This window comes from Vulpes vulpes, chromosome 10 (genome assembly GCF_048418805.1).
Source record: "Vulpes vulpes isolate BD-2025 chromosome 10, VulVul3, whole genome shotgun sequence".
Classification (NCBI taxonomy): domain Eukaryota; kingdom Metazoa; phylum Chordata; class Mammalia; order Carnivora; family Canidae; genus Vulpes; species Vulpes vulpes.
Genome location: NC_132789.1, coordinates 44,169,357 through 44,196,984, shown reverse-complemented (window position 1 = coordinate 44,196,984; position 27,628 = coordinate 44,169,357). Strand labels below are relative to the sequence as shown.

The 27,628-nt window shown below is 43.5% G+C and overlaps 1 protein-coding gene across 2 annotated transcripts in view; it reads left to right on the top strand.

Annotated features, from left to right (window-relative positions):
• Window positions 1-27,166, top strand: part of AGO1 (argonaute RISC component 1) — a 35,533-nt gene extending 8,367 nt beyond the window's left edge. Inside the window, exons 3-19 of one of the 2 annotated variants that reach the window (XM_025991757.2) lie at window positions 47-167; window positions 601-782; window positions 1,171-1,307; window positions 1,532-1,666; window positions 1,816-1,903; window positions 2,527-2,674; window positions 6,393-6,512; window positions 6,878-7,009; window positions 7,138-7,271; window positions 10,552-10,736; window positions 16,625-16,784; window positions 16,969-17,059; window positions 18,319-18,513; window positions 20,396-20,530; window positions 21,072-21,173; window positions 21,934-22,133; window positions 22,373-27,166. In XM_025991757.2, coding sequence (XP_025847542.1) covers window positions 47-167; window positions 601-782; window positions 1,171-1,307; window positions 1,532-1,666; window positions 1,816-1,903; window positions 2,527-2,674; window positions 6,393-6,512; window positions 6,878-7,009; window positions 7,138-7,271; window positions 10,552-10,736; window positions 16,625-16,784; window positions 16,969-17,059; window positions 18,319-18,513; window positions 20,396-20,530; window positions 21,072-21,173; window positions 21,934-22,133; window positions 22,373-22,481 — 2,374 coding nt within the window. In that variant the 3' untranslated portion in view covers window positions 22,482-27,166. The remainder of the gene's footprint in view (window positions 1-46; window positions 168-600; window positions 783-1,170; window positions 1,308-1,531; window positions 1,667-1,815; window positions 1,904-2,526; window positions 2,675-6,392; window positions 6,513-6,877; window positions 7,010-7,137; window positions 7,272-10,551; window positions 10,737-16,624; window positions 16,785-16,968; window positions 17,060-18,318; window positions 18,514-20,395; window positions 20,531-21,071; window positions 21,174-21,933; window positions 22,134-22,372) is intronic. The other variant, XM_025991758.2, reaches the window with a different exon arrangement.
• The last annotated feature ends 462 nt before the right edge of the window (window positions 27,167-27,628 follow it).

The following is a 27,628-nucleotide window of genomic DNA, read 5'->3' as shown; positions in this document are numbered from 1 at the left end:
CTCCGAGTAGTCTCTCAGTTTCCACAGGCTGCTCCTGTCCCTGCAGGGAAGTGGTGGAGTACATGGTCCAGCATTTCAAGCCTCAGATCTTTGGTGATCGCAAGCCTGTGTATGATGGAAAGAAGAACATTTACACTGTCACAGCCCTGCCCATTGGCAATGAACGGGTAAGCCGGGAGTCAGGCTAGACCTGTTAGTGGTCTGAGGTGGGTCAGAACTCATGTAGGCCTCTTTGGAGCCAGGCAGTCCAGAAATTCCTTCATCTTTTATGATGAGAAAGTGTGTTTTAGGGTGAGGGATGAGTAGATGCTGATGTTTGTTTAGCCTACTGTATGTCTGTCCCTGTCCCAGATGGACTGAGATTAGACTTAAAACAGACCTGAAGGACTTTCTGCTAGACCGAGAGGGATAGCAGTACTCAGCTAAGGTGGCTACAGACTAAAGGGCTGGATTTCCTCTGAAATCTTCATTGTGAGAGCCCCTGTCAGTTTCAGGAGCAGATTCTTGGCAAATCCCTGTGGTGGAGAACCGCTAGGGCAGGGGGGAGGAATGTTAGACTGTGGGAACGCACTAGCAATCCTTTACTCCTTTCTTCTGAAGGTTGACTTTGAGGTGACAATCCCTGGGGAAGGGAAGGATCGAATCTTCAAGGTCTCCATCAAATGGCTAGCTATTGTTAGCTGGCGCATGCTGCATGAGGCCCTTGTCAGTGGCCAGATCCCTGTTCCCTTGGAGTCTGTGCAAGCCCTGGATGTCGCCATGAGGCACCTGGCATCCATGAGGTACTGGGTGTAGTTAGTATCTGGGCTACTAGTCTTGGCAAAACTGCTATGTGGGGAGGAGGGGAAGAGCACATACTAAAGTCCCACAGTGTATGCCTTTCAAGTAAAACATTTGTTGAAGCCCTGGCATATGCCAAGCAGTATGCATTTACATTTAAAGCCTCGGCCCTGTCCCTTATAGATCTCTTTGGACCTCTACCCCATCTGTCCCTGCGGGACAGAGAAAGGATAGACTTGCACAAGGTCAGTCATAAAACCAGTAAAAGATCAGAGCTGGAATTAAAGCCCTGGTGTCCTGCCTTCCAGGCCAGGGCTCCTCCGTGCCCAGGATGCCTCACAGGGTGGGGGCCTGTGCCCGAGGGACCAGTTCTCTGCCTGTCCCTGCCAGGTACACCCCCGTGGGCCGCTCCTTCTTCTCACCGCCTGAGGGCTACTACCACCCGCTGGGGGGTGGGCGCGAGGTCTGGTTCGGCTTTCACCAGTCTGTGCGCCCTGCCATGTGGAAGATGATGCTCAACATTGATGGTGAGTGGGGAGAGCTATGGAGCCAGGGGCACCCTGAGTCCAGTGACCACACTCCCAGCCTCATCCCTCCCAGCTCTGCAACCACACTCCTAGTCTAATCCCTATAGCCCTGGGACCCCTCCCCCACCCCAATACCCTATAAGGAAGAGGGTGTAAAGAGCAGTGCCTCCATTTATTCTGGAAGACTGAACCTGAGCTGAGCTATACCCACCCTGTCCCCACAGTCTCAGCCACTGCCTTCTACAAGGCGCAGCCGGTGATTGAGTTCATGTGTGAGGTGCTGGACATCAGGAACATAGATGAGCAGCCTAAGCCCCTCACAGACTCTCAGCGTGTGCGTTTCACCAAGGAGATCAAAGGTGAGGACCCAACCAGGTGGGGAAGGGAATGGCACTGCTTTTTCTTCAGTCCTAAAAGGAGATCCCCTTGGGATATGTTCAGGGGAGAGGCCAAGCCTGGGCACATGAGTAGCCTTTTCCAACCCTGACAAGCAGTGTGTGTGTCCCAGGCCTAAAGGTGGAAGTGACCCACTGTGGACAGATGAAGAGGAAATACCGAGTGTGTAATGTTACCCGCCGCCCTGCCAGCCATCAGACGTGAGTTGACAGGCTGCTGAGCCATACCTTGATGGAAGAGGGCTGATATGCCAACATACTCCTTTCACTCCTTCCCTTCCTTGACCCTTACCATCCCTAAGGATGAGCCCTGTTTTTGAAGATAAGCTGTGAGAGTTTATCCCTCTTCCAAACTTCCCAGATCCTTGGTATTCTCCTTACCATTTTTACCGCCTTTCTTCTAGAACAAGAGTCTTACCCTGGCTGGTATGTCAGTTCTGTAAGTGTTAGGATCTCTCTCTCACAGCCTGTTACTCCTCCTGAAAAAGAAAGCGGGGCTCCTGGACTAGGCCTTTAGGAAGCTGTCATTGATTCCATCCACTTTCCTGACCTCAGACTACTGGGCTATGAGTGCCTGCTGTGTGTTAGACTTTATGCTTAGCACTAGAAATGCAGATGAGTCAGTTATGGTCTTCAGTGTTGTGGAACTTCTCACATCTTTAGCTTCATTCTGGGAGCCCTGTATTGCCTGTTTTCCCATGAGTGGAAATGCTCAAAGAGGCTGGTTAGGGATGAAGACAAATCTGGGGCTTCCCATGGTTCTAAGTCTAAAGCGAGGGCATTAAATGCTGAGCTCTGACACTTCCTTCCCCTCCCCCAAACAGGTTTCCCTTGCAGCTGGAGAGTGGACAGACTGTGGAGTGCACAGTGGCACAGTATTTCAAGCAGAAATACAACCTTCAGCTCAAGTATCCCCACCTGCCCTGCCTGCAAGTTGGCCAGGAACAAAAGCATACCTACCTGCCCCTAGAGGTGAGGCTGCCAAGTAATGGCTGGGTTGGAGAACAAGTATTGTACCTGCACACAGATCATCAGAGGTCTGTTCTTCCATTCGTAATCTCTCATTCCCATTTTGAAGTTTGGAAAATTGACATTCTGAGAGGTATGAGGTCATTCAGTGAAGTGCAGGCCTCATTCTTAACCTGTTAATTTCTTTTGTTAGATCCTATACTGCTCTCAAGTTCTTTTAGGACTGCCAGGCAGAGGTGAAAGCTGTATTTATGTTTAATAAATAATTAGTTTGTTCAGGACCGAGATTTCAGATATCTACATTCATTTTAATTTTTATTTATCTTATCCTGTCCTGACTTTTAATTTCTCTTAACCTTATCTGGAGCTGGGGATCCTAAATGACCTAGAAATACAAGTATACCTTATTTTCCAGAAAACAGAGATACATTTTAGCTATAATGTGAGTCCTATTCATGTTATCAATGTGATAATCAGTGTGTTTCTGGAACACACTGTGTTTTTTTAAATTTATTTATTTTTTTAAAAGATTTTATTTATTCATGAGAGACACAGAGAGAGAGAGAGAGGAAGAGAGAGAGGAGAAGCAGGCTCCATGCAGGAAGCCTGATGTGGGACTCAATCCTGGGACTCCAGGATCACGCCCTGGGCCAAAGGCAGGCGCCAAAACGCTGAGCCACCCAGGGATCCCCCATCAGTGTGTTTCTTTTGAAAAAGTTTTAGCCCCAAGATTTGCCATGTTTTTATGCTTTAGCATTGAAATCCTGCAATTAAAGAATAAAAATATTATTTAAGTCATAGAATACAAATGCAGAACCATTGGGCTGTATTTGATTTGGTATATACTAGCTAAGATGTCTAATGAGAAACCACTGCTGACTTCATTGTTTAGACCAGTACTACTCAAAGTGTGTTCAGTAGACCAACAGCAACAGGCATTGCCTGAGTGGAACTTGTTTGACATGTGGAATCTCAGGTTCCACCTAGAACTGTTGAGTCAGTAGTTTTTAACAGAATCCAAAGAAGGATTCACGTGAACATTAAATTTGGAGACGCACTAGCCTAGAATAACATCTTACTCTTTGTTCTCATGGCAGGAGTCAGATAGCTGGGACTATAAAGCTCAAGCCTTATGTGAGCTTCTGGGATTTCAGAACTAACCAGAAGGAAATTAGGCTGAGGGGAGATAAGATCCCAAAACCCAAGAACTCTGACTTTAGTTAATAGGTGTCGATGCATGGAAATTGGGATGAAGACAGTATGTTCTCTTGAGGTGTAAACGGGAGTCCTTAGGACAACCCCAGCTAAGTAGATGGGCGTTTAGTTAATATTACTGCAAGCTGAGATTTTTTAGCAAATTAACATTACTTCTGTTGAAACATTAATTTCCAAGGTGAATAATTTATATAATGACATATTTTTATTCTTATTATCGTTTCTAGAAGGGGGGAGATAGACAATAAATAGATAAATAAGAGAGTGTCAGATAGTTTTAAGTGATAAAAGAATAATAAAAGATTAAGGGGACAAATAAGGGAGGAGGGGATTGGAGAGCCACTTTAGTTATTATGGTCAAGGAAGGCCTCTCTTAGGAGACATTTGAGTCTTAAATTATGAGATAGAAACCACCTCGTAATAACCCAAAGGAAGAGTCTTCCAGGCAGGAGGTGAATAGTAAGTACAAAGGCTCTAAAGCAGTAGGGAGCTTGGATTTTTTAAGATAGCCAGAAGGCCATAGTGGCTGGTGTGTGGTATAGGGGGGGGAAAGTAATAGGGGATGAATTTGGAGAGAGGTGCAGGGTCAAATCATGTAGGCTATTATAGCCAGGTAGGGTTTTTGTTTTGTTTTGTTTTTTAGAATAACTTTATCAAGTTCACATACCATAACATTTATCCTCTTAGGAAGTGTACAATTCAGTGGTTTTTAGTATATTCAGAATTGTATAACAATCACTATTATCTAATTCTAAAACATTATGTCATCTCCAAAAGACAACCCATCCCAATAGTAGTCACTTACACTCCTTCTCTCCACCAGTCAGCCCTTTGTAATCACTAATCCATTTCTGTCTCTGTGTATTTGTCTATTTTGGACATTTCATATGAATGGAATTATATAATTGTCTTTTTTTGACTGGCACATTCCATTTAGCATAATGTCTTCAAGGCTTATTATATTTTAGCATGTGTCAGAATTTTCTTCCTTTTTAAGGCGAAATAATACTCTGTTGTACACATATTACCACATTTTTTATCCATTCATTCATTGATTGACAACTTAGGTTGCTTCCTCTTTTTTAGCTATAATAAATAATGCTGCTGTGAATATAGGTGTACAGATATTTGTTCTAATCCCTACTTTCACTACATACTCAGATGTGGATTTACTGAATCGTATCGTAATTGTGTGTTTAATTTTTTGTGGAATCACCATATTGTTTTCCACAGTGGCTGTACTATTTCACATTCTCACCAGCAGTGTACAAGGGTTCCATTTTCTCCACATCCCTGCTTTAGTTTTTTTCCTAATGTTGATTCTGTAGCTGAAATCATCTCTCAAGAGTGCTACAACTTTAAGCTGCTTTTAAGAGTACAACCATATAAATTCTAACAATTAAGGATTTTTATTGATTGAATCTGTAATTTGTATATTCTTTGGGATATGGAATTTAAGAGCATGTGAGGTTAAGGGCAGGGTGGTTTTCCTTACCATTGTTCAAAATGAACCTTGGAAATAAAAAATGAACTTTGGAAATTAGAAGGAAAACCAGTACTTAGATAGTGTTGGCCCTATGGGAACAAGTCACATATTTCATTTTCTCTAACCCCTCACAGCAACTTCATAGACAGCCAATGTTTTATCCCATGACTGAAATTAAAGAAGCAGAGTTTCAGAGTAGTTAAGAGATCTGCCCAAGGTAAATCACTTGGAAATGGCAAACGTGGGCTTCAGACTCAAGTCTTTGCAAATTACTGGCACTCTCTACTCTGCCAAAAGGCTTCCCATTCCCAGCATTCTGAATATAGTATTTTGGGGAATGGAAGACTTGTTTATCACTAGAAAATCTATTCTGATCTCCATTGTGTTCTCTTGGGCTCAAAACAGGAATGCATGGCAAGATGTCCCTCACACCAATGAAGGACACTATCAGCCAACAGAGACTGTGATTTCTGTGGTCCAAGAGCTTAGTGATCATCTGTAGGTTAGGGCTCAAGTTAAGAGCCATCCCTAGTTCCCGTGGTAGGTTGCAGGGGAGCAACTGAATGCTTGTCATCATTGAAGAGCTATCTACTACCTTAGGAATCCAGTTTGTGTATCTTGAGTTTTTACTATTCAGAAGAGCTCCATGCTGGGTCCTTTGGTAAATAATAATTTATGTTAGAGTTTACTGTTTACTGTGTTTTAGAACTATTCTTAGTCCTTTAAGTGCTTTATTTTATTTAGTCTCCGAACAACCCTATGAGATTGTTACTGTTCTCCCCAGTTAACATGAGACCTGAGCCCAGATCTGGCTCTGGATCCCAATCTGTTAATGACAGAGTGGCTGTATTGCCTTTCATATTGCACATGGATATTTTCTAACTTACCTGTCTCTGCACAAGAGATTTTGCAGTCTCCTTCCCAGGGCTGACAGCCAAGATCTCCTCCCTTATTGTGGGGCTCTGGGTACAGGATGGACTGTACTCAAGCCAGAGCTACCTGTCCTTCTCGTTTCCTCAGGTCTGTAACATTGTGGCTGGGCAGCGCTGCATTAAGAAGTTGACCGACAACCAGACTTCGACCATGATAAAGGCTACAGCTAGGTCGGCCCCAGACAGACAGGAGGAGATTAGCCGCCTGGTCAGTAGGGCTGCAGAGAAATGTATGCTTGGTTGCTCAGTCATTGGGGCCCCTGGTAGCATAGATGCTTTTCTGCCTTGGCAGGATCCTCAGGAGAACACAAGTCTGGATTTGTTGCCCGGGATTCCATAGGACTGCTCTTGTTTCTTGACCCTGTAGCTACTTGGCTTCCTATTTCTTTTTCCCTCCAGTATTACTTCCCTGTGTTATCCACTCCCACTTACTTCATTTTCCACTTTCCCCCCTTTTTTAGGGCTATTACTTTCCAGCCCCAGCTGCTCTTCAGGGCTTTCTCCTTGGGACCTAGAGGGTGAGCATATTGCCAAGCTGCTGCTCCCCTGACATCCCCTTCTTTTGTCTTGCAGATGAAGAATGCCAGCTACAACCTAGATCCCTACATCCAGGAATTTGGGATCAAAGTGAAGGATGACATGACGGAGGTGACAGGGCGAGTGCTGCCGGCGCCCATCTTGCAGTACGGCGGCCGGGTGAGCAGGGTCAGGGCCAGACAACATCTCTGGGGCATATGGGAGGGGGAATTGGGTTGTATAGCCAGGGGCTTTTGCCCCTCTACTTACCTGGCTCTACTGAGGCTCACCTGGGCACCCGCTCTTCCTATCCCCAGAACCGGGCCATTGCCACACCTAATCAAGGTGTCTGGGACATGCGAGGGAAGCAGTTCTACAATGGGATTGAGATCAAAGTCTGGGCCATCGCCTGCTTTGCACCCCAAAAACAGTGTCGAGAAGAGGTGCTCAAGTAAGGAGGGTTGGGTTTATGGGTGGAAGGGTGGGAAGGACCCCAGAGCTGCCTACCTTCCCTTACCCACAGGGGGCCAAGATTCAGCTTGTGGTCTCTTCTTTCTGACTCTTGACCCTGCTTCCCTGTGTTTTCTGGCTCAAACTTCTCCCTGTTCCTTTTCTGTCCATCTGTGGTCAGAAATCTCGCTAAGGAGCTGTATTTGTGTCAGAGATGATGATTTAGGGCATGAATCTCCTAAGGGAGGCCTGAGTTACTGTTATAATTACTAACATTGGAAATAAATAGTAGTAGTGATGACTGTAATGTTAAACCAACATTCTACCTAATTTTTGTTCTCTTCTCTCATCTTCACAGTGATGGTGGTGGTATTTCCATTTTCAGGAGACTGAGACTCAAAGAGTACCTTGTACAAGGTTTGCATATGAAGAAAGTGTCAGAGTTGGGATCGAATCAGATCTGAGGCTTCAAAGCTTGTATTCCTCATTGGAAACAAAAGCTCAGTTGGTTCTCTGAGCTGTCCTCTCCCATACACAGAATTTGTTCATTCAGGTCCAAGTGACTTGAATTAGATGAACAGGAGTTGTAAGGGCCTCTTAGCTACCTGTGGCTGAGGGACTAGGAATAGATGACAACAATGAAGAAAATGGTAGAGCCAAATGGTTTAAAGGAGCATGTTAGGGGAGTAATGGTCCTGAGTGAATGAATGAATAGTAAAGAAATAACTGACCCCCTGCAGTCTTTTTTTAATTGAGATGTTCCAAATACCGCAAAATTAACCCCCTCTAGTTGAGTAAGTAGTTCGCGTAGTCTTTTGAAGTGATGGCTTCTTACTCTCTGGATCCGGAGTAGGATCAGTGCACACCTAGGCTGAGGAAAAGTTGGTGGAGCTGACCACTTTGGGTATTGATGAGGATAATAGCTGTGTGTCCTGGCAGGTTCAGCTGGTCTTGGGGTTTTTATAAGAATTAGTTACAGGATCAGCACCTGATGATTGTGGGAATTCTGACTGCCCTCCCTGTGCATCTCTCCTTTCCCCCCACAGACCCACAACTACCACCATCACACTTCTAGTTTCTTTCAAATGAGTTCCTTTTGTCCCTTTCCTGGGTTTGGGGGGGTTTTACCCGCCATTTAGGTAAGGCCACTCGTATTGAAGAACTGGTCCTTAGCAATATTGGAAAGGCTCCCAGCCGTCCGCCTTTGTGTCAGCTTGCTGGTAGCTCTGTTCCCTGTGTGCTTCTCTCTTATTCCCAGGTTCTTTCCCTGTTCAGTTCTCTTGAGAAACAGTCCATTGTTTTAGCTTTTTTGGGGTACAGAAACTGATAAATCTAGAATCTTGGAGTTGTGAGTCTGTTCATCAGTGATCCCCGGATGCAAGGAGTAAGAATATGACTTGTTCACCTGGGTCGGTGGTACTGAGTTGGATGTTTGGTTCTGGGCTAAAGATTAAAATCTGGGAGTCTTCAGGTATGGCCGTGGATGAGATTGTCCAGGGAGAATGTAGATAGTGAACAGATGCTGAGAGTAAGAACTGAGAGAAACTGGAAATAGAATGAAGTTCCTACAGGTGTGGGAGGGGATGGGATCCAGAGCACAGGAAAAGGCATCCTCTAGTGAGACAGGGAGAAGTGAAGGTGACTGTGGAGGTGGAGAAATTGGTAATTGGGATTGGATGAAGTCCTAGGGTCAATCCTCAGAATTTTCCTTCTGGCTAAAGAAATTCTCTTACCTCAACTATATCACTTTTAGGAGAGGATTTCAAAATCTTGCCCATTCTAGACTTCTTTCAACATCTGGCCCCCAGCAAAGGACACAGCATGCCAAGTGTGATCTAGTGGAGAGAGAAGATTGGGAATACCACTTCCTTTGCAGTAGAGACCCGCTTACTAAATTTGACTGATTAAATTTGTTGTTCCTTTATATCCTCCAGCCTCATTCTATTCCTCCCTTCGGATGCAGCCACTGTCATGAAATGTGACCTTCCATCTAATTTATATGTTTTATATACCTACATACAAATGATTTATAAGATTTTTAAAAGATTTATTTACTTATTTTAGAGAAAGAGAGAAAGAGACAGCCCACTGGGTGGGAGGGGGGTGCCGGGGCAGAGGGAGAGGGAGAGAGAAGCCCAAGCAGACTCCAAAGCTGAGTATGGAGCCTGACTCCAGGCTTGACCCTACAGCCTGAGCCAAAACCAAGAGTCAGATATTCAACTGACTGTGCCACCGAGGCACCCCTTAGGAGATTTTACATTTTACACAATAGTATCATATTGTATTTATCTTGTGTTTGCCTTTTTAATTATTTATTTATATATTTATTTATTTACTTATTTATTTTTACTAAATATTTGAAGAAATACTTTCTCACTACATAGACTTTTGAATCTATCATTTTGGTATTTATATGCTATAAAATGTCCCCTAGATAATTGCTTTTATTCTCTATTTGTATATTGCTTTTAATCTAAATGTATGATTTTCACAAGTTAAATTTCCTGCTGTTCATTTCAGTCTGTCATCATATTTATGTAGCTTGATTTTTTAAATCTACTGCATGTGTACCCTTTCTTCCAACTTTGTCTTCCTTTCCTAGGGTAAAGCCCTAAAGCCAAAGGAAAAAAGCTTTGTTTAATTATTTGCTCTTAGGAGGGCACCTGGGTGGCTCAATCCATTAAACCATCTGCCTTCAGCTCTGGGTCATGATCCTGGAGCCCTGGGATGGAGCCCCAGGTCAGCTCCCTGCTCAGTGGAAAGTCAAATTCTCTTTCTCCCTCTGCTCTTCTCACCGCTCATGCTTGCATGCTCTGTCTCTTTCAAATAAAATCCTAAATTTTTTTTTTTTTTCTGTTTGCTGTTAGGCTACAAAGAATCAGTAGGAGAAGAGGGAGCTGATTTTTACTGAGCACTTCCTGTGTTCTAATCACTGTTGGAGCTTATTTTAATATGAGCAGAGACCTTTCTCTCAGGCATTTGCCTGTTGCTACAGACTTAGTGCACAGGAATCAGCTACTTGAGTGGGACAAGGCGGGGACTCCGAATTCCCACAGGTCCCTTCCCTTGGCTCTCTGCCTGTACCATTGAATACTTAGCAAGCTTGATTTTGTCCTACTCAACTTATAAATGTGTTTTTTTTATACTGGCTGTGATCATGTCTCATTTATCTCAGAATGTCTCAGTGGCTATCAGTGCTAGGTACCTAAGATGGAGGCATTTGTTCAGAAGTATTAAAGTGGGACTCATTATCTTCTGTCATGACCATACTTGTGCTGCAGGAACTTCACAGACCAGCTGCGGAAGATTTCCAAGGATGCAGGGATGCCCATCCAGGGCCAGCCTTGCTTCTGCAAATACGCACAGGGGGCAGACAGCGTGGAGCCCATGTTCCGGCATCTCAAGAACACCTACTCAGGGCTGCAGCTCATTATCGTCATCCTGCCAGGGAAGACGCCAGTGTATGGTACAGTTCTCTGGGGACAATGATAATGAAGATAGGACTCCCTGGAGGCTCCTGTGGGTTCTTTGCTGTAGTCAGAGTTCTTCCTTAACGTTGGTATTCCTTTTGAAGGAGAAATATTAGCCCGTGTGAGCCATTGAGTTATCCCAGGTTCCGCTTACCTGCTCACACTCCATCCCAGTAACATTTACTGGGGTCCTCTATGTGCTGGTCTTAATGCCAGGCTAAGCTGAGCCAAACACAGATATGGGTCAGTCCAGATTCCTTCCTACCCCTAGGAGGGTGTAGGACATTGTGCAGTATACTCAGGCAGAAATTGTGATGGTTCTAGAAGTTGTCTGTTGCTTGGGAATGACTTGGACTTTCCGAGAAGTTTTCTTTCTCTCCCACTTTTAAGAGTAGGTCCGACTATATATATATATGTGTGTGTGTGTGTGTGTGTGTGTGTGTGTGTGTGTATATACATATATATATATATATAAAATCTGGCTATATGGATATATATATATCTGGCTCAATTCTTTTACTGTTTTCCCAGCAGCTCTCCTGTTTGAAAGGAAGAGGTGTCCCTCCACTTTCCTGGTTCAACCCATATATGCTCTTGTTCCCATCTCATCCTGCCACTTGTGGGACTTCGTACCCTTTATCCCTCAAACTTGTTCAGATTCCCCATCCAAGAGTACGTTACCAGTCAGACCATCTCCTTTACCTTTTGTCTTCCTATTTTTTTTTTCTTCATCATACTTTTTGAAAGAGTTCTCCGCATTTTCTAGACCCACTTCCTCACTAGCTGCTTATTCCTTTCATCTGTCTTACCTCTGACTTTCTCTGAAACTTCACCCACAGAGACCCATTGGTGACCTTTCTCACTTCTCTTGATTTTCTCTGTCTCGCTTTATTTTGTCATTACCAGATATGCTTGGTATTTTCCAGGTTTCTATACCCTGCCTTCTCTATCTTTATATTCTAGTGAATATAGAATATATTTTCATTTATTTCAGTTGCTTAAAGTCATCACCTCTTATTAATATGTTATATTATTAAAGATTATTAAATCTTGGTCCAACCCTTGACCTCTGCCACTCCCATCTGTCCCTTTGACCTTTCTTCCTTCTATAAGCATTTATTTATCACTTACTATGTGTGAAACACTATGCTAGGTCCTAAATACATTGGTGAAGAAAACAGATGTAGTCTCTGCTCTTATGATGTGTTTTGGTGGGCAACTCTTTTTTTTCCCCTACCCTTTTCCCCCCGACCCCTGGACAACTCTTTAGTAGCTTCTTCTCTGTCTTTATTAGTAAGCTTTTGTCTTTACGTCTTCTGTATTTGGCATTGTAATTGCTTTTGGGTACCTTCACCCAAACTCTGGAGGCAGTCTGTGTTCTCTTTACTCCATCTCCACCTTCTTCTTTTTTACAGTCTTAAGATATATTCTCTTGAATAAGAAAGATTTCTCATTTACTGGATGAGACCTTTTGTGACTACTCCCCATAAAAACTTCATTGGATGAATTCACAAAATAACAATTTTTCAGGGCCCTGATCTTAATTAAACCTTTTCAGTTTTATCTTGTATTGTTCCCTTTGCCACACATACTGGAAACATCACTTGTTCTGGAATTAGAAAGAAATGGATTTTAGTCCTGGCTATGCCAGTTTACTAATACAAATTAGCTAACCTTTCTGAGTCATGAATTAATTATATAACAAGCAACATCTAACCCAGTGCCTGGCACATTGGAGATACTCTACATGCTTATTTTTATGCCTGTGCTTTCTAGTCTCTGGCTTTGCTTACATCATTTGCCTTTTTCTAGAATATCTTAAGTACTCTTCTTCTTATTGCCCATATTGCCCTTAAAATTCTATCCATCAGGCCTCAATCTAAATATACTTATTTCTGGAAGCCATCTTTTACCGTCCTACCTAGAGGATAAATCTTTCCAGATTCCTTTGGAAATTTTATCAGGCTATTGATCAGTTGCTGCCTTCTTTGATATTATTTTGAGTGTTGAGTAGATCTTCTTTTGCTCTGAAACCTTCTTCCATCTGCACGTATGAATCTAAGGTAAAGCCTTCCACTGACGTCATACTCAATAATTGATAATGGAGGGAAGTTGATTAACCTCCAATCCATGTCTCTAGGCCTTTAATCGATATCCTTGGATGCAAACTAAGGATACTTTTTAGAACTGCTTTGAGTAATTATCCACATTTCTAGTTCCTTTCATTAAAGGGAGAATCCATTATTGGCTTACCTGGGGAGTACCTAACTTTGCAGTATGCCTGAGGAAGGCAGTGCTCACTCAGAGATTTTTTCCCCACCCTGGGCTCAGTGATGCTTTACCTCTGTCAAGTTTCAACCTTGATCAGGACCTTGGGTTTCTTCTACTTACATTCTCTTCCTTGATTATATACCACTTGGACAATGAAGACAGTTGCCTAGGAATTAAGCCAGCAGATTAGAAGAATCTAACTGCTCCTCTTAAGACCCTCACCTTGCCTTCTTGGAGGCCAAACAGAGCAAGATCCAGTTGCATTGTGGTTGCCCTGAGAGTGTAGAAGGGGACAGTGTCACATTTGTCCGTTTCGAATCCGGTGCCATATCTCACCCTGTGCTTTATATTTAACTCTTTCCTCTCCACTAAATCGGTACTATTATCCTTTTTTAAAAATGTAAACTTTTTATTGTAGTATACATCTAGAAATCTAGAGTATCTAGAGTTCAGTTCTGTGAATTTTTACAAAAAGTCACAGCAGGGTGACCAGTACCCAGTTTTGGGAGCAAAACATGACCACCACCTCAGACTTCTAGTCACTACAGCTTCCTATCAGTGGTAATCACTTTTGGCTTTTAGTGCCATAGATTCATTTTGACAGTCTTTGAACTTTATGTAAATGAATCATTTATTATGTACTTTTGGTGTGTCTGGCTTTCACTCAACATTGTTTGTGAGTTCATCCATGTTTGTTTAGTTGTAGTTTGTTACATAATGTTAACATTATGTAACATAATTTAGATGTGTTTATCCATTCTATCAATGCAGATACATTTGTGTTGTTTCCAGCTTTTACTGTTTTTTTTTGCTTTTACTGTTTTTTTTTTCTTTTACTGTTTTAAATAATGCCTCTGCACATATTCTTATACATATTGTTTGAGCATATATATTTTCATTTCCATTGGTTGTATACCTAGGAGGAATTTTGAGTATATAGTTTACACTTCTACCAGCATTGTATGTGAATTATAGATGCTTTACTCTTACAAATTTGGTGTTGTTTCTTTCATTTTAGCCATTTTTATGGTGTTTAGTGATACTGTGTTGTGCTTCTTGTGTGTGTTCCTTTTTTTTAATTTTATTTAAGATTTTATTTATTTATTCATGAGAGACACAGAGAGAGGCAGAGACATAGGCAGAGGGAGAAGCAGGGAGCCCAATGTGGAACTCGATCCCAGGACCCTGGGACCATGCCCCGAGCCAAAGGCAGATGCTCAACTGCTGATCTACCAGGGCGTCCCATGTGTTGTGCTTTTAATAGAATTTCTCTGATGATTAATAAAGTTTGGTGTCTTTTTATATATTTATTGGCTATTTCACTAAGGCTCTTTTGTAAAGTGCCTGTTCAAGTCTTTCCCTTTTCTTTTTGTTGCCTTAACTACCTTTTTCTTACTGATTTATAGGTGATTGATTTCTTACTGATTTATAATTCCTTTATTTAATATGTATGTGTATTATATATACATATAGAAGATATACATACATATATCTTCTCTGTGACTTGCCTTTTTACTTTCTTAATGGAGTCTTTTGTTGAACAGAAATTTAAAATTTTAATGTACTCCAATTTGTATAATATTTTTTCTTTATGATTAGTAATTTCTGTGTCCTTTTTAAGAAATCCCAAGATCATAAGATACTAGTCTATGTTTTCTTTTAAATCAATGTATGTATGTGTTTTGACCTTTCACATTTAGAATTAGTCTGTCTCTTCCAGAAACTCTTGCTTTCTCTGTCCCCTGGCAGTGGTTCTTCTGCTTGTGCAAAGCTTAGAATCTCAGCCTCTTGTCCACATCTAGAATTAGCAAAAAGCAGCTGCAGAAGATAGCTCAACTTGGTGAGATTCTCTTCCTCTCTGGAGTTTTTGCCTCTTTAGTTCTTGTCTCAGCACCTCTCTGCTGCCTTCAAAAGATGATTTCTGTATTTTGTCTGGCTTTTCTGAATTTTATCTGCAGAAGCATTGGTTGACCACTAACTACTCTGTCTCTCTTGATAGTGGAAATGATCCTTTAAGCTTTTTAAATATGTTCAGGTCTCTCTCATCGAAAACATACTAAATCTTTCATTGATCCCACATCTCCACCTTGGCACTTTGTATCAGCAAAATAGTTTTTGCTTCTATACATTAATTTCTTCTGTAAATGATAAATTCAAAGGATATCTCTGGGGCACCTGGGTGGCTCAGTCAGCTAAGTGTCTGACTCTTGATCTCAGCCCAGGTCTTGATCTCACCGTCATGAGTTTAAGCCCTGCATTAGGGCTTCATGATGGGCATAGAGGCTACTAAAAAAACAAAGGACATTTCTAGTCCTTATTTTACTAGATCTCTTAGTAGCATTTGACTTAGTTGAACACGTGTTCCTTGAAACTCTCATTTTCCTTGGTATTCATGATACAACTCTGTCTTCCTCCTAGTTCTCTGGATATTTCTCTTTTGCAGACTCATCTTAATTGTTCTGCAAATGCTGGGGGTTCCTCAAGATTCAGGTCTAAGCCTTCCTCCTTTCAGCTGTTCTCTTCCTTGATGATCTCATCAAGATCATGCCTTTAATTACCTCTGTACAAAATATCTAACACATTTGCATGTCCTTTCAGACTGCTTTTGCACTTTCAACTACTATTCTCATTACCTAATTGACATCCTCACTGGGATAACCAAAAAGCACTTCAAACTCAAAAGGTTTCAAAAATAATTTATGTCCTGTTTTATTACAAAAGCTAGAAACTTGAAATTTATCCATAAAAATTCTTTTTCCTTATGTATATCATCTCTGAGTCCCTTAAATCTCTATTGAACCTGATGGTTTCTTTCTATCTTAAGTAACTGTCTTCTTAGTACAAACAACCCTCAGTTCTTGCTTAGGTCAGTCTGATAGCCACATTCTTTCTCGTACACCATGGTTCCTTTACTTTCCTTTTTTTTTTCTTTTAATAATAAATTTATTTTTTATTGATGTTCAATTTGTCCTTTACTTTCCTTTTTAGTTACTTTGGCTTTTCAGTTTCTCTCTCTCTCTCTCTCTCTCTCTCTCTCTCTCTCTTTCTCTTTTAAGATTTTGTTTATTCATGAGAGACAGAAAGAGATAGAGACAGAAAGAGAGGCAAAGACACAGGCAGAGGGAGAAGCAGGCTCCATGCAGGGAGCCCGACATGGGACTCGAGTCTCTAGGATCACGCCCTGGGCTGAAGGCGGCGCTAAACTGCTGAGCCACCTGGGCTACCCAGCTTTTCAGTTTCTCAAGCAGAACTATCAGAGTGCATTTTTGCATGCCGTTCCCTCTGGTTGGAATGCTCTCCCCCAACTCCACCCCTCTTCTAATGATTTTCCACCACTAGGTTTCATTTTTATCATTATTTAGTCCTTTCCTGGCTGAGTTATTATCTCCTGATATATGCTCTCATACCTTCATGAAGTTTTTTATTGTAGCATTTATCATTGTTGTACTTCTCATGATTTTTAGATTAGTCACTAGACAGTAACCACTATGATTAGGGACTCTATGTTTCTGGTTATCATTGTATTCTTACCTTCTTATATCCTGCCTGACATCTAATCGGCATTCAGTAAATATTTGTTGAATGCACTAATTACTTCTCTCCCTGCTTATAGCTGAAGTGAAACGTGTTGGAGATACACTTTTGGGAATGGCTACACAGTGTGTGCAAGTGAAGAATGTGGTCAAGACCTCGCCTCAGACTCTATCCAACCTCTGCCTGAAGATCAATGTCAAACTTGGTGGCATTAACAACATCCTAGTCCCACACCAGCGGTATGAACTCTGTTGCCCACTTGCCCCGTCAAGCAAGGTACCATGTCGGGGATTGTCAAAACGATAGGACTCTGGCCAGGCAGAGTGAATCAGATACAAGGGAGAGATGACCAAAATGGGTACTAGATGGTGCCAGGAAGAGAAGATCCAACTCCTCACCATTTGTTTTCTCTTCTTTGTTTAGCTCTGCCGTCTTTCAACAACCAGTGATATTCCTGGGAGCAGATGTTACACACCCCCCAGCAGGGGATGGGAAAAAACCTTCTATCACAGCAGTGAGTGATACTCTCCAGCTTCTTCTTAAGGTTCTCATTTTAGCTCTGAGCTTCGAAGACTGCACATAATATCCTTGCCTCAGCTCTGATGCTTGACCCTTCATAAAAACTTTTTTCCAGCTGATCATCCCCATTAACCACTCCCTTGGTATCTTCATTAAACTAACTCTGTATGGTATCTGTTTTTCAGAGAGAGCAGTGAGAGTGTAGGCGGTGGCCAGAGACTTTGACCAGTCTCCATCACTCTTGCTCTGTGTTCAAATTTCTCTCTCTCTCTCCATGCCCACTTTTGGGATATAGGAAAGACCATATCTCTTCTCTGAAATCCTTTTTAAGGTGGTTACCTAGTTGCTGGGACTGACTGTTCTTTCCTCTTCCCCATCCCTACCCCTGATCCATCTAATAGATTAGTTGTCTTTCCCATCCCTCTCTGGCTTCTCTGCTCCCCATCCCTAGGGGCTTCTGAATTGCTAGGGATCAGGCCTTTCTTCCCACTTCTCTTTTCTCAACCCTCACATTTCTCTAGGCAAACGGGGCTAATCACAGTAAATGCAGGTAAATACTATGCTATGCTTATCCTTGTTTTCCTTGTGGCCGTCCATCCTAGGCTCTGGCCACGTCCCCTTTGAAAATGATATTACTCTTACCTCCTGCAGGAACACTCTTCATTGTGATTACTGGGTAGATTAGTACTTAAATTGAGAAAAGGACAAACTTGTAGCTCTTTGAGTTGGTAGTGCCAGACCTTCACATTACCCTCCTGCAAGGGGTAAGAAAATCGAACTTACCAAGTATTTACTGTGGGCTAGGTCTTATGCAAGGTGTTTTATTTTTTTAAATTTAATTTTTTAGAAGATTTTACTTATTTTTTCATGAGAGACACAGAGAGAGGCAGAGACATAGGTGGAGGGAGAAGCAGGCTCCCCGCAGGGAGCCCAATGCAGGATTCGATCCCAGAACTCTGGGATCATGCCCTGAGCCAAAGGCAGATGCTCACCCATGAGCCACCCAGGCATCCCTGCAAGAAGTAGCACTGTAAGCAGGTGGCATTCTTATCTATTTGAGAGGAAAAAGAAGATCAAGTGGATTAAATAACTTCTGCATGCATGATAGAGATTGAAACCAGGACTCATTGTATCCCAAACCCTACTAATTTGATTGCATAGTTTTCTTGCTAAGAAGCCTTCCCCAAATCCACATACTAACAGTGTTGGGAGGGTGGAAGTTCTGGAGGCTGATCCTGCCTCTTTGATTGTTAGGTGGTAGGCAGTATGGATGCCCACCCCAGCCGTTACTGTGCTACTGTGCGGGTGCAGCGACCCCGGCAGGAGATCATTGAAGACTTATCCTACATGGTGCGTGAGCTGCTCATCCAGTTCTACAAGTCTACCCGCTTCAAGCCTACCCGCATCATCTTCTACCGAGATGGGGTTCCTGAAGGCCAGCTCCCCCAGGTAGGGCCCAAAGTAGGTGAAGAAAACCTTCACATTGGGGCCAAAGGGCCTAATGGGTGCAGAGAGTACTGCTCCCTTTTTTAAAGCTATTGGCATTGGGAGGTGGTACTTTGAGAGCTTTGCTAAATGGCAGTAGGGCTTAGGAACAGACATCACAACTGAGAGGTCGTGTGCACAAGCATCTACAGACCTTTGTTATAACATAAGACCCTCAGTGCTTATTTACTCTTTGGTTCATGTTGAAGACTGATTCTTTAGACCAATAGTTCTCAAAACATTAGCATGCTTCAAGATCACATGAGGAGCTGCTTAAAATAGTTTGCAGGCTCTAAGAATTTCTGATTCAGTTAGTCTAGGATGGTCCCTAGAATTTATAGTTCCTTTTTTTTTTTCTTTTAAGATCTTATTTATTTGAGGTAGAGACAGAGCACGAGTAGGGGGAGCGATAGAGGGAAAAGGAGAAGCAGGCTCCCCACCGAGAAGGGAGCCTGATGTGGGATTTGATCCCAGGGCCCCAGGATCATGACCGGAACCAAAGGCAGATACTTAACTGAATGAGCCACCCAGGTGCCCCTAGAATTTGTAGTTGACAAGTTCCTACATAGGTGATGCTGCTGGTCTGGAGGTCACACTTTGAGAACTACTGCTGTTGACCTTCCTTCAGAATGTTCCTCCTATTCTTTGTCCCTGCCAAGTCTTCATATTCTGTTGTTTAGAGTATATAATGAACTGGTCTCCTTGACTACCACTTAATATTAATACAGCTGTTATTTATTGAGCACCTCTTATGTACTATGAATTGTGGTAAGCACTTCATATGTGTTCTACTTAATGGTTAGAAAAACCCTATGAAATAATTATCCCATTTGACAGATGATGAAACTTGAGGCTTGGAAATGTTAAATGATATCTTCAGTGTCAACCAAGCTAAACAATGGTGGAACTGGGATTCAGACAAATTGGTGTAATTTGAGTTTATGCTCTCATCCATTTCTCAGTTTTCTCTAAGTCATCCAGTCTTCCCTAAAACAGCAGACAAATTTATACTATCATTTTTCTGTTCAGGAATGTCTAGTAGCTTCACATAGTCTTGGGTTAAAATTCAAACTGCTTAGCAAAGCAATCAGGAGTTATTAAGCCCCTACTAGGTTTTTTATACTTTTACTTAATTAATCTGTTACACTTTTCACAACAGTTTTGTGAGGCTAACTTTAGTAGATTTGGAGAAAATGAGACTTAGGAGGGTTAAGCAGCTTGCTAATAGAAATATAACTGGATAAAGCTTGGGTTTAAACCTAGTTCTAATTGACTTCCATTCTGTCCATTTTCTACCATACAGTTTTGACTCCCTATATCTGACTTCTAAGGCCACGAGGCAACTATTGCATATGGTTATTTACCTGTGGGTTCTTCTTTAGCCCATTTTCTTATAATCCTGCTTCTTTGTAGGACTGAATTCATCTGCTCCCTCTGTACCAATTCCTGAACTATGTGTCTGCTCTTCTCTGGTGATCTCAGCACTGTCTGCTCTTGGAGCTCAGGGGGAATTCCTATTATCCTCCTGATTCTGAAATTGACCTCACTTTGGGCATTGTGATATTAGTGATGTCTGTGTGCTTTGGTTCTGTGTCTTTATATATAGGAACCAGGTGAGTGCTCTCTGCTGATGCCAGCCTCCCAACCAAGGTTTTTTAGCAACATATCATGGCAACTGAGTATAAGACTAATTTTACAGGAAGGCTCTGTCATCTGTGATGGTTGAGTGTCAGCTTATAAAGAAACTGAGCAAAAAGCCATATACAAATGGCAACCTCGTAGTTCACACAGATGTGACTTAGGAGAAGCTATATGTCTCTTTGTCTCCCTTCTCACTCGTGCCTAGATCCTGCACTATGAGCTGCTGGCCATTCGTGATGCCTGCATCAAACTGGAAAAGGACTACCAGCCTGGGATCACTTACATTGTAGTGCAGAAACGCCATCATACCCGCCTTTTTTGTGCTGACAAGAATGAACGAGTGAGTAAGAGATTGAGGAAGCCACTCATACCCTTATCCTGTCTCCCTTCTCTTAATATGGAAAAAGCCCTTGAGATAAATTTGGGGATTTAATCCTTGGTTTGTCTATTGTCTCTGGCCCCTTCCCCCAGCTCTTGTCCTTCCCTTTTTTCCTTTTGTCCCCTCCTGCCTTTATACTCCGGCTCCTTCCTCCTAGCTCCCTCGCCTATAGACCCCTCTATAGACCAGCTCCCAGAGAAGAAAAGGGAAGTACTATTTATTGAAGTTCTGTTATATGTCAGACACTGTACGAGGTGTCTTCCCCACAGCAGCCCTGTGAGGTAGGTATTATTACCTCCAGTTTAACCTCAAAAAAGTTAAATGACTTGCTAAAGTCACACAGCTAATGAATGGTAAAATCAGGTCCGTGTGACAGTAGAAGCCCATTATTTTAATATCTAATACCCTCTAGGAACAGCAACTTCTGCTTTACTTTTGAGATTCTGGTGGGCCAGGCAGACCTTGGGATCTTGGGATCTTGGTTGTCTTTGTCTCTATACAGATTGGGAAGAGTGGTAACATCCCAGCTGGGACAACTGTGGACACCAACATCACCCACCCATTTGAGTTCGACTTCTATCTGTGCAGCCATGCAGGCATCCAGGTAGCCGGGCTATGTCCAGGGGTTTCCAATGGGTCAAAAATGAATTGATTATTCCCATTGTCTCTAAAATATATCAGGTGTCACTGAGGGCATTCAGAACAGGATTATTCTCTTAATAAGCTCTTAGCATATATGAACAGAAGTACATTTTGAGCATCTTAGGCAGGATTGCCCATAACAAGGGTATTTTGTGACATAGGTAGCTTTGTGTGTGCGTCTTCCAACCCAACCACACTCCTTTTTTTTTTTTTTTTTAAGATTTTATTTATTTATTCATGAGATGCGCACACACACACACATACACCACAGAGGCAGAGATACAGGCAGAGAGAGAAGCAGGCTCCATGCAGGGAGTCCTATGTGGAACTCCATCCCAGGACTCCAGGATCACGCCCTGGGCAGAAGGCAGGTGCTGAACTGCTGAGCCACCCAGGGATCCCCCCAACCACAATCTTTTTTTTTTTTTTTTTTTTTAATTTTATTTATTTATTTATGATAGTCACACACACACAGAGAGAGAGAGAGAGAGAGAGAGAGAGGCAGAGACACAGGCAGAGGGAGAAGCAGGCTCCATGCCCGGGAGCCCGATGTGGGACTCGATCCCGGGTCTCCAGGATCGCGCCCTGGGCCAGACAGGCGCTAAACCGCTGCGCCACCCAGGGATCCCCCCCCAACCACAATCTTAATAGTGATCCTATTCCTTAGCATTGGCCATCCCTTCTGCCCAACCTAGGGCCCCCTCACCTTCCTATCTTCCCAGGGCACCAGCCGACCGTCACATTACTATGTCCTTTGGGATGACAACCGTTTCACAGCGGATGAGCTCCAGATCTTGACGTACCAGCTGTGCCACACTTACGTACGATGCACACGCTCCGTCTCTATCCCAGCACCTGCCTACTATGCCCGCCTGGTGGCTTTCCGGGCACGATACCACCTAGTGGACAAGGAACATGACAGGTGAGGCCTAGGATCAAGGTGGCTTCTCTTTTGCATCAGCCTCTGGTACTAGATCCTCTCAACTTTCCTTGGGCAGAAGGAAATGAATATTATATAATATGGTATCTTTGGGCTCATATGCCCAAATCTGGGTTGGGGCTTTCTCTTAACTTGGTATGGGAATTGGTACTCTGAATGGGGGAATGGATTAGCAGCAGCTCAGTGCACCAGGAAGGACTTCTTTCATTTTTGCTTTTCAGTGGAGAGGGGAGCCACATATCGGGGCAGAGCAATGGGCGGGACCCCCAGGCCCTGGCCAAAGCCGTGCAGGTTCACCAGGATACTCTGCGCACCATGTACTTCGCTTGAAGGCAGAACGCTGTTACCTCACTGGATAGAAGAAAGCTTTCCAAGCCCCAAGAGCTGTGCCACCCAAATCCAGAGGAAGCAAGGAGGAGGAGGGAGGGTAGGGAGGAGTTCAGAAGGCCTTGTTTCCTTCTACAAAGGGGGCAGAAGGGTGGGGAACAGGGCCAGTAAGCCAGACCACCAGCCAGATATCTTTGATGTCCACCTCATGACCCCCACCCCTCCACCCATCTTGTCACATCTGGCCCTGACCCCACTGGACCAAGAGGGGCAGCACTGGTGCCCACCATACACACAGGTGTCTCATGTGACTCAACAGTGCTAAAGACTCATGCCTGACAGCTTGGTAAGGTCGGCTCTGCAGCCCCGCGGACAAAAGCTGGTAGGTTTGGGTTTGATACTTTAGATGGGAGAGTGAGGGGCTTGAGAAAGTGGGTGGGAGGAGGAAAGGATTTTTTAGGAGCCTTAATCAGAAAAGGTCTAGATTTGTTTAAGAGGAAAAACCCAGACCCAGATCAATATTTTAGAATACTAGATGTTTTAATGGGTTGAAAATCCAGTTTGTAGGAAGATTTTTAATGCTAATGATTTTGGTTGCTCCTCCCCCAGCTGCCACCCCTTTTTCCCTTATTCCCTTATTCCTTTCTCTCTACTTTGTCTACCCCACCTTACACCTCCTCCCTGACAGACATCCAGCCCCTAGTAAGACTTAAGGCACTATGGCACTTAGCTCTGAAGTGACACGACCCTGTCTTCCTTCCGCCTGCTGGTGGGTAACCAGTGCCTTCCCTGTAACGGTAATGCTGCAGAACTGCAACCTTTTGTACCTTTCTTTGGGGGGATGGGTGGGGGTGGGAGAGGAGGTAGGTGGGGAAGAAATACCCCTAACCCAACAAGCCTCCAGCCAGAGCGCCAGCTACTTTGCATTCAAAGGAATTAACTTCCATATTCATTGAGCTTTTAAAAAGATCACAACCTCAAGATGGTTAAAGTCCATTGACATTTGCACTTTCAGACATGACAAGTCTAGGAGCTGCTGAGATGACTGGCCCTTGGCCTTTCCACTTGATGCCTCCTTTTCTCCCTGGCGCCCCCCCCCCCCCCCCCAGCCTTCCCACCTGCCTGGGTCTGGAGTTACTTACATCGCATTTCTCATTCTTGGCTTCTTTTTTCCCCTGATGGTCAAGTCGATTATGTTTCAATATTTCTTAACTGGGGTGTCTTATAACAAATGATCTTTAGGTCTAAAATAAGAAGAAAAAAAAAGCAAAAACTAAATGTTATTTTTATACCATAACTTGAGTCTGTTGCCAAAATCTGGAAATCCCTCCCATGCCCAGTAAGTTTACATCCCAGAAACATTGAGCCATCAGAAGGAACTATGTACCTGACTTATTCTTTGGCCTGGCTAGGTAGGGAGAGTGGTTATCTCCCCAAGGTGGGGCTCAGGCTCCACCCTTCCCCTGTGCAGATAATATCGTTTTCTTGCTGTAGGCACCCTCCTCTGCACTGCCCTGTACTCTTCCTGCAAGTGCATCTTCCCTTTCTCTAGACTGTCCTCTGACACTTTGGCTCATCCCAGATTCCAGTGTGTCCTGTGGACAGGCTGGGGGATTTTGCTGCTCCCTATTGCTTCTGTTTACACAAATGAATTTTTCCCAGTTTCCCACTAGGGCATGTGAGTGGGTGGCATGGGCCTTTGTTTTGTTTTGTTTTGTTTTTGTCTCCCTGGATAAAGATGGGGTTTGGCTGTCTTGCAGAACTGGAAAAGTAGGGGGTTTCTAGCTTGGTGCCTGCTGGCCTTGAGGCAAGGCCCCCTCTTTCCTTAACTGTTCATTTTTTTCCTGTCCCACTGCTTGGGATGAGGAGTTGCAGCTTCAGTGTGGAAGTTCCTCTTTGTGAGGAGCCTGGGCTTGGGTTTGCCCCAATCTGGTGATGAAGCCATGACACTTTAGACCTAGCTCAGGCTTGGAGGCCAGTCTGAATCCTGGCCTGTGTGCTTAGAGCTACCATTTCCCCTCTCCAGCAGCCCTTGTACAGACCCAGATTTGCTATGCAAAACAGTCTATCCCAGGTTCTGTTCTGGTTGGCTACTTTGTTCAGCAACTTCACAAAACGTAGCACAAACATTGATTATGGAGAAGGCATCAGGACTGTTGAGTAACTCCTCCTCTACTTCTTTCCTACTGGCTACAGCATGGGATGCCCCATGGGCACAGCCCAGCTGAAGAACAGAATGGAGGGCTCTGGGAGGAGGCAGCTCACTGGAGAGCCTACATTCCTTACACAAGTGCCTAAAGAGAGTGATGCCAACACTCCATCTGCCCTGTCCATCGCCTTCATATACTGTCTACTTCGTGTTCAGTCACCCTTTGGGGAGGGGAGCTCTCTTGGGACAATGGGCTCTGCATGTTCTCTTCTTTGGGTGCATTTAGGGGCTGGGATCAGGGCACTGTTCCTGGAGGGTCCAGTCATTCACCAGCATTTGCAAATATCCATAGGGAGCTGGTGGTAACCACCTACTCTCAGCAACAAGTTTATGTTCTCCTTTTTCTCTCTTTGCCTCACTCTCTCCATTTGGATTTTGAGCCGGGGCTTAAAAAGCATTTTTTAGCCCTTGGGCATTGCACATGCCATTCACGAAATAAAAAAGCAAGAGAAGCAGTTTGGGCAATGGCAAGAAAATGACTTCTTGCTCTGATTTCTTTTTTTTTAATCTTTGAGACTTGAAAAATATCCTTGACCTTGAGGATTATTCTTGTTTGAAAGATGGTGCATGCAGTTTGAGAAGTGGTGTTAGCAACAAGCGTTGGATTTCTTGGATTTGGTTAAGTGGTGCTTCTTACTTGTGCTCTGAGAAAGTTTTGGGGGGACCCCAGCCTCATCCTCTTGGACAGGTCTCTTGCTCCCTTCATTCTACTCTCTTGCCTCTCTTTTCTACTTATCTCTTTCCCTGGTGTCCTTTTCCTTTTTTCAATTCACTAAGCTTGTTTGCTGGCCTGCCTGCCTACGTGATGATGAATTTGCTGCATGGCTATGATAATCCCACTGTTAGCTAGCAAGGTCAGGCTTAATACTCCTTGGCTGCAGAAGACCAAGAATCTGTTCTCCAAGCCTGGTGATGTTCTCTCTGGGCTTGACTGCCATCAATGTTATACAAAGGCAGATCAGCAAGCCTGCCTACCTGGCATGAAATCAGGAGGGCTTCTGACAACTTCCACACCTGTCCATTCCTTGGGGTTGGTTTCTCTCATTGCTTTTTCTAGATCTGGTTCCATGTCTCTATGGGGCCTCCCTTTTCTGAGGATGTCCTAGGGTTGAGCTACTTGGTTTCCGGTGTTGGGGGGGGTTAGGGGATGGACATGGGGGAAGAAGAGAGTGATCGGAAGAAAATGGGAGAGAATTTGGATAAAAGACGGGAAAGAGCACTGTTTATTGATCATTTTTCCAGTCTAGTCTGACCCATTGGGGGTTGAGGTGCTATTGCTGAACCTTGGGATAAGCCTGGGGCTATTGTTGATGGGAACTTAGGTTTAGAATAATGAGGAAGGTACCTAAAAGCATGAAATCTCCCTAAAAACCTCCTGGTTCCCACCTACTAGATAGTCCCACTAAGGCCTCCTCATTGGCTAAGCAACAATGTTCTTGGATGGGTTTTGTTTTTGTTTTTGTTTCTGGTTTTTTGGGGTCCAGAATTCAGTAAATGAGGCTAGCACTCAGGATGGGCAGCCAAGGGGACAATTTGACTTCTTTGCTGGCCCATGGGGTATCTATCTGCAAGGCTGGTGGACAGTGTTTTAGACCTGGCATCATGTGTAACAAAGAAGAATGGAAGTTCCTTCCCCTTCAAGGTGGAAAGTCATCTCAAACTAGCCAAAATGCAGTTTTGGAAACTACATTGGGGGAAGTTATTTTTTATATTTACTGGGCCTCGGCCAATCCAGGATGGTAGCTGGGATGCCTTCCTTTTAAAGTCTGATCATGGCAGGGATATGCAGGGCACTCTTTCCTATTTAGCCTTCTAAGCAGATTGGGGAGAAGGGATTCTCTGGTTTTCTCTTTCCCCCCTTTTATTAGGACTTGCCTTCTCCCTAGGCAGGGAGAGAGGCTAGGTTGGTGCTCTCCCCTTACTCTATTCCTACTGACTTAGAACCTCTGGCTGCTGTTTGGGAGCCTAAGAATGGGAGTGGAGGGAATGGGCTCAAAATAAAACAGAATAAGGTGGGGAAGGCAGATTTCCTTCTTTAAAAAGGAAAATAGGAAACCCTCCAAGGATTGTGCAAGTAAAGACAATGTGTCAAATGCACTGAGTCCCCTGGTGTAGTAGCAATAAGGAAAAATGAAATGACTTTCCTGTGCACACAGTCCAACCCGATTGGTGTGTGATGTTGCACTTAGCAGCCATCTGGTGGGCATGTGTGACTACTCTGGGTTTCACTTTAGTTTCTAAACTTTTTATCCCTCTCAAGTCCAGCATGGATGGGGAAATGTCCCTGGAGCCCCACAGCTGTGTACTTGTTTGCATTTGTTTCCCTTTGAGACTTGTGTTTGTGTCCTGCTTTGAGCTGTACCTTGTCCAGTCCATTGTAAAATTTTCCCAACAGCTGTAATGTACAGTTCCTTCTAAAGCAAGCAACAGCAGCACAATTCTGTGTTTTATAAAGACAACAGTGGCTTCTATTTCTAAAGTGCGGTCTCTCTCTCTCTTTTTCCCCAGCCCCATTAGCAAAGCAAACTGTTGGGATTAATTATATCTCTGATAGATTTTTAGGTTAGACTAATAGATTGTTATAAGAGCAGAACCATCACTTATATAGGAAAGTGGATAAAAAAAATACCAGAATGTTGAAACTACAGATTATATGTAATCCTTCACAAGCCCTCCATTTATTCTTCATTCAACAAACCATGCAAAGCATTGTGTCCAGCAGTATTGTTGGGGGAGGAGGAAAGCACAGATCAAAAATGAGGAAAACCGTGTCTCTCTCCTTAAGGAACTTAAAGTTTCACGGGGGAGAGGAGTGGCCAAATGATTCCCTGGCCAAATGGTGAGAGACTGATACGAGGCTATTGAGCTGTAGCAGTGAAATAGGAAAGGGAAGATTTTTGAGAGATGCTCAGAAGATAGAATTAATAGTACTCAATAGAAG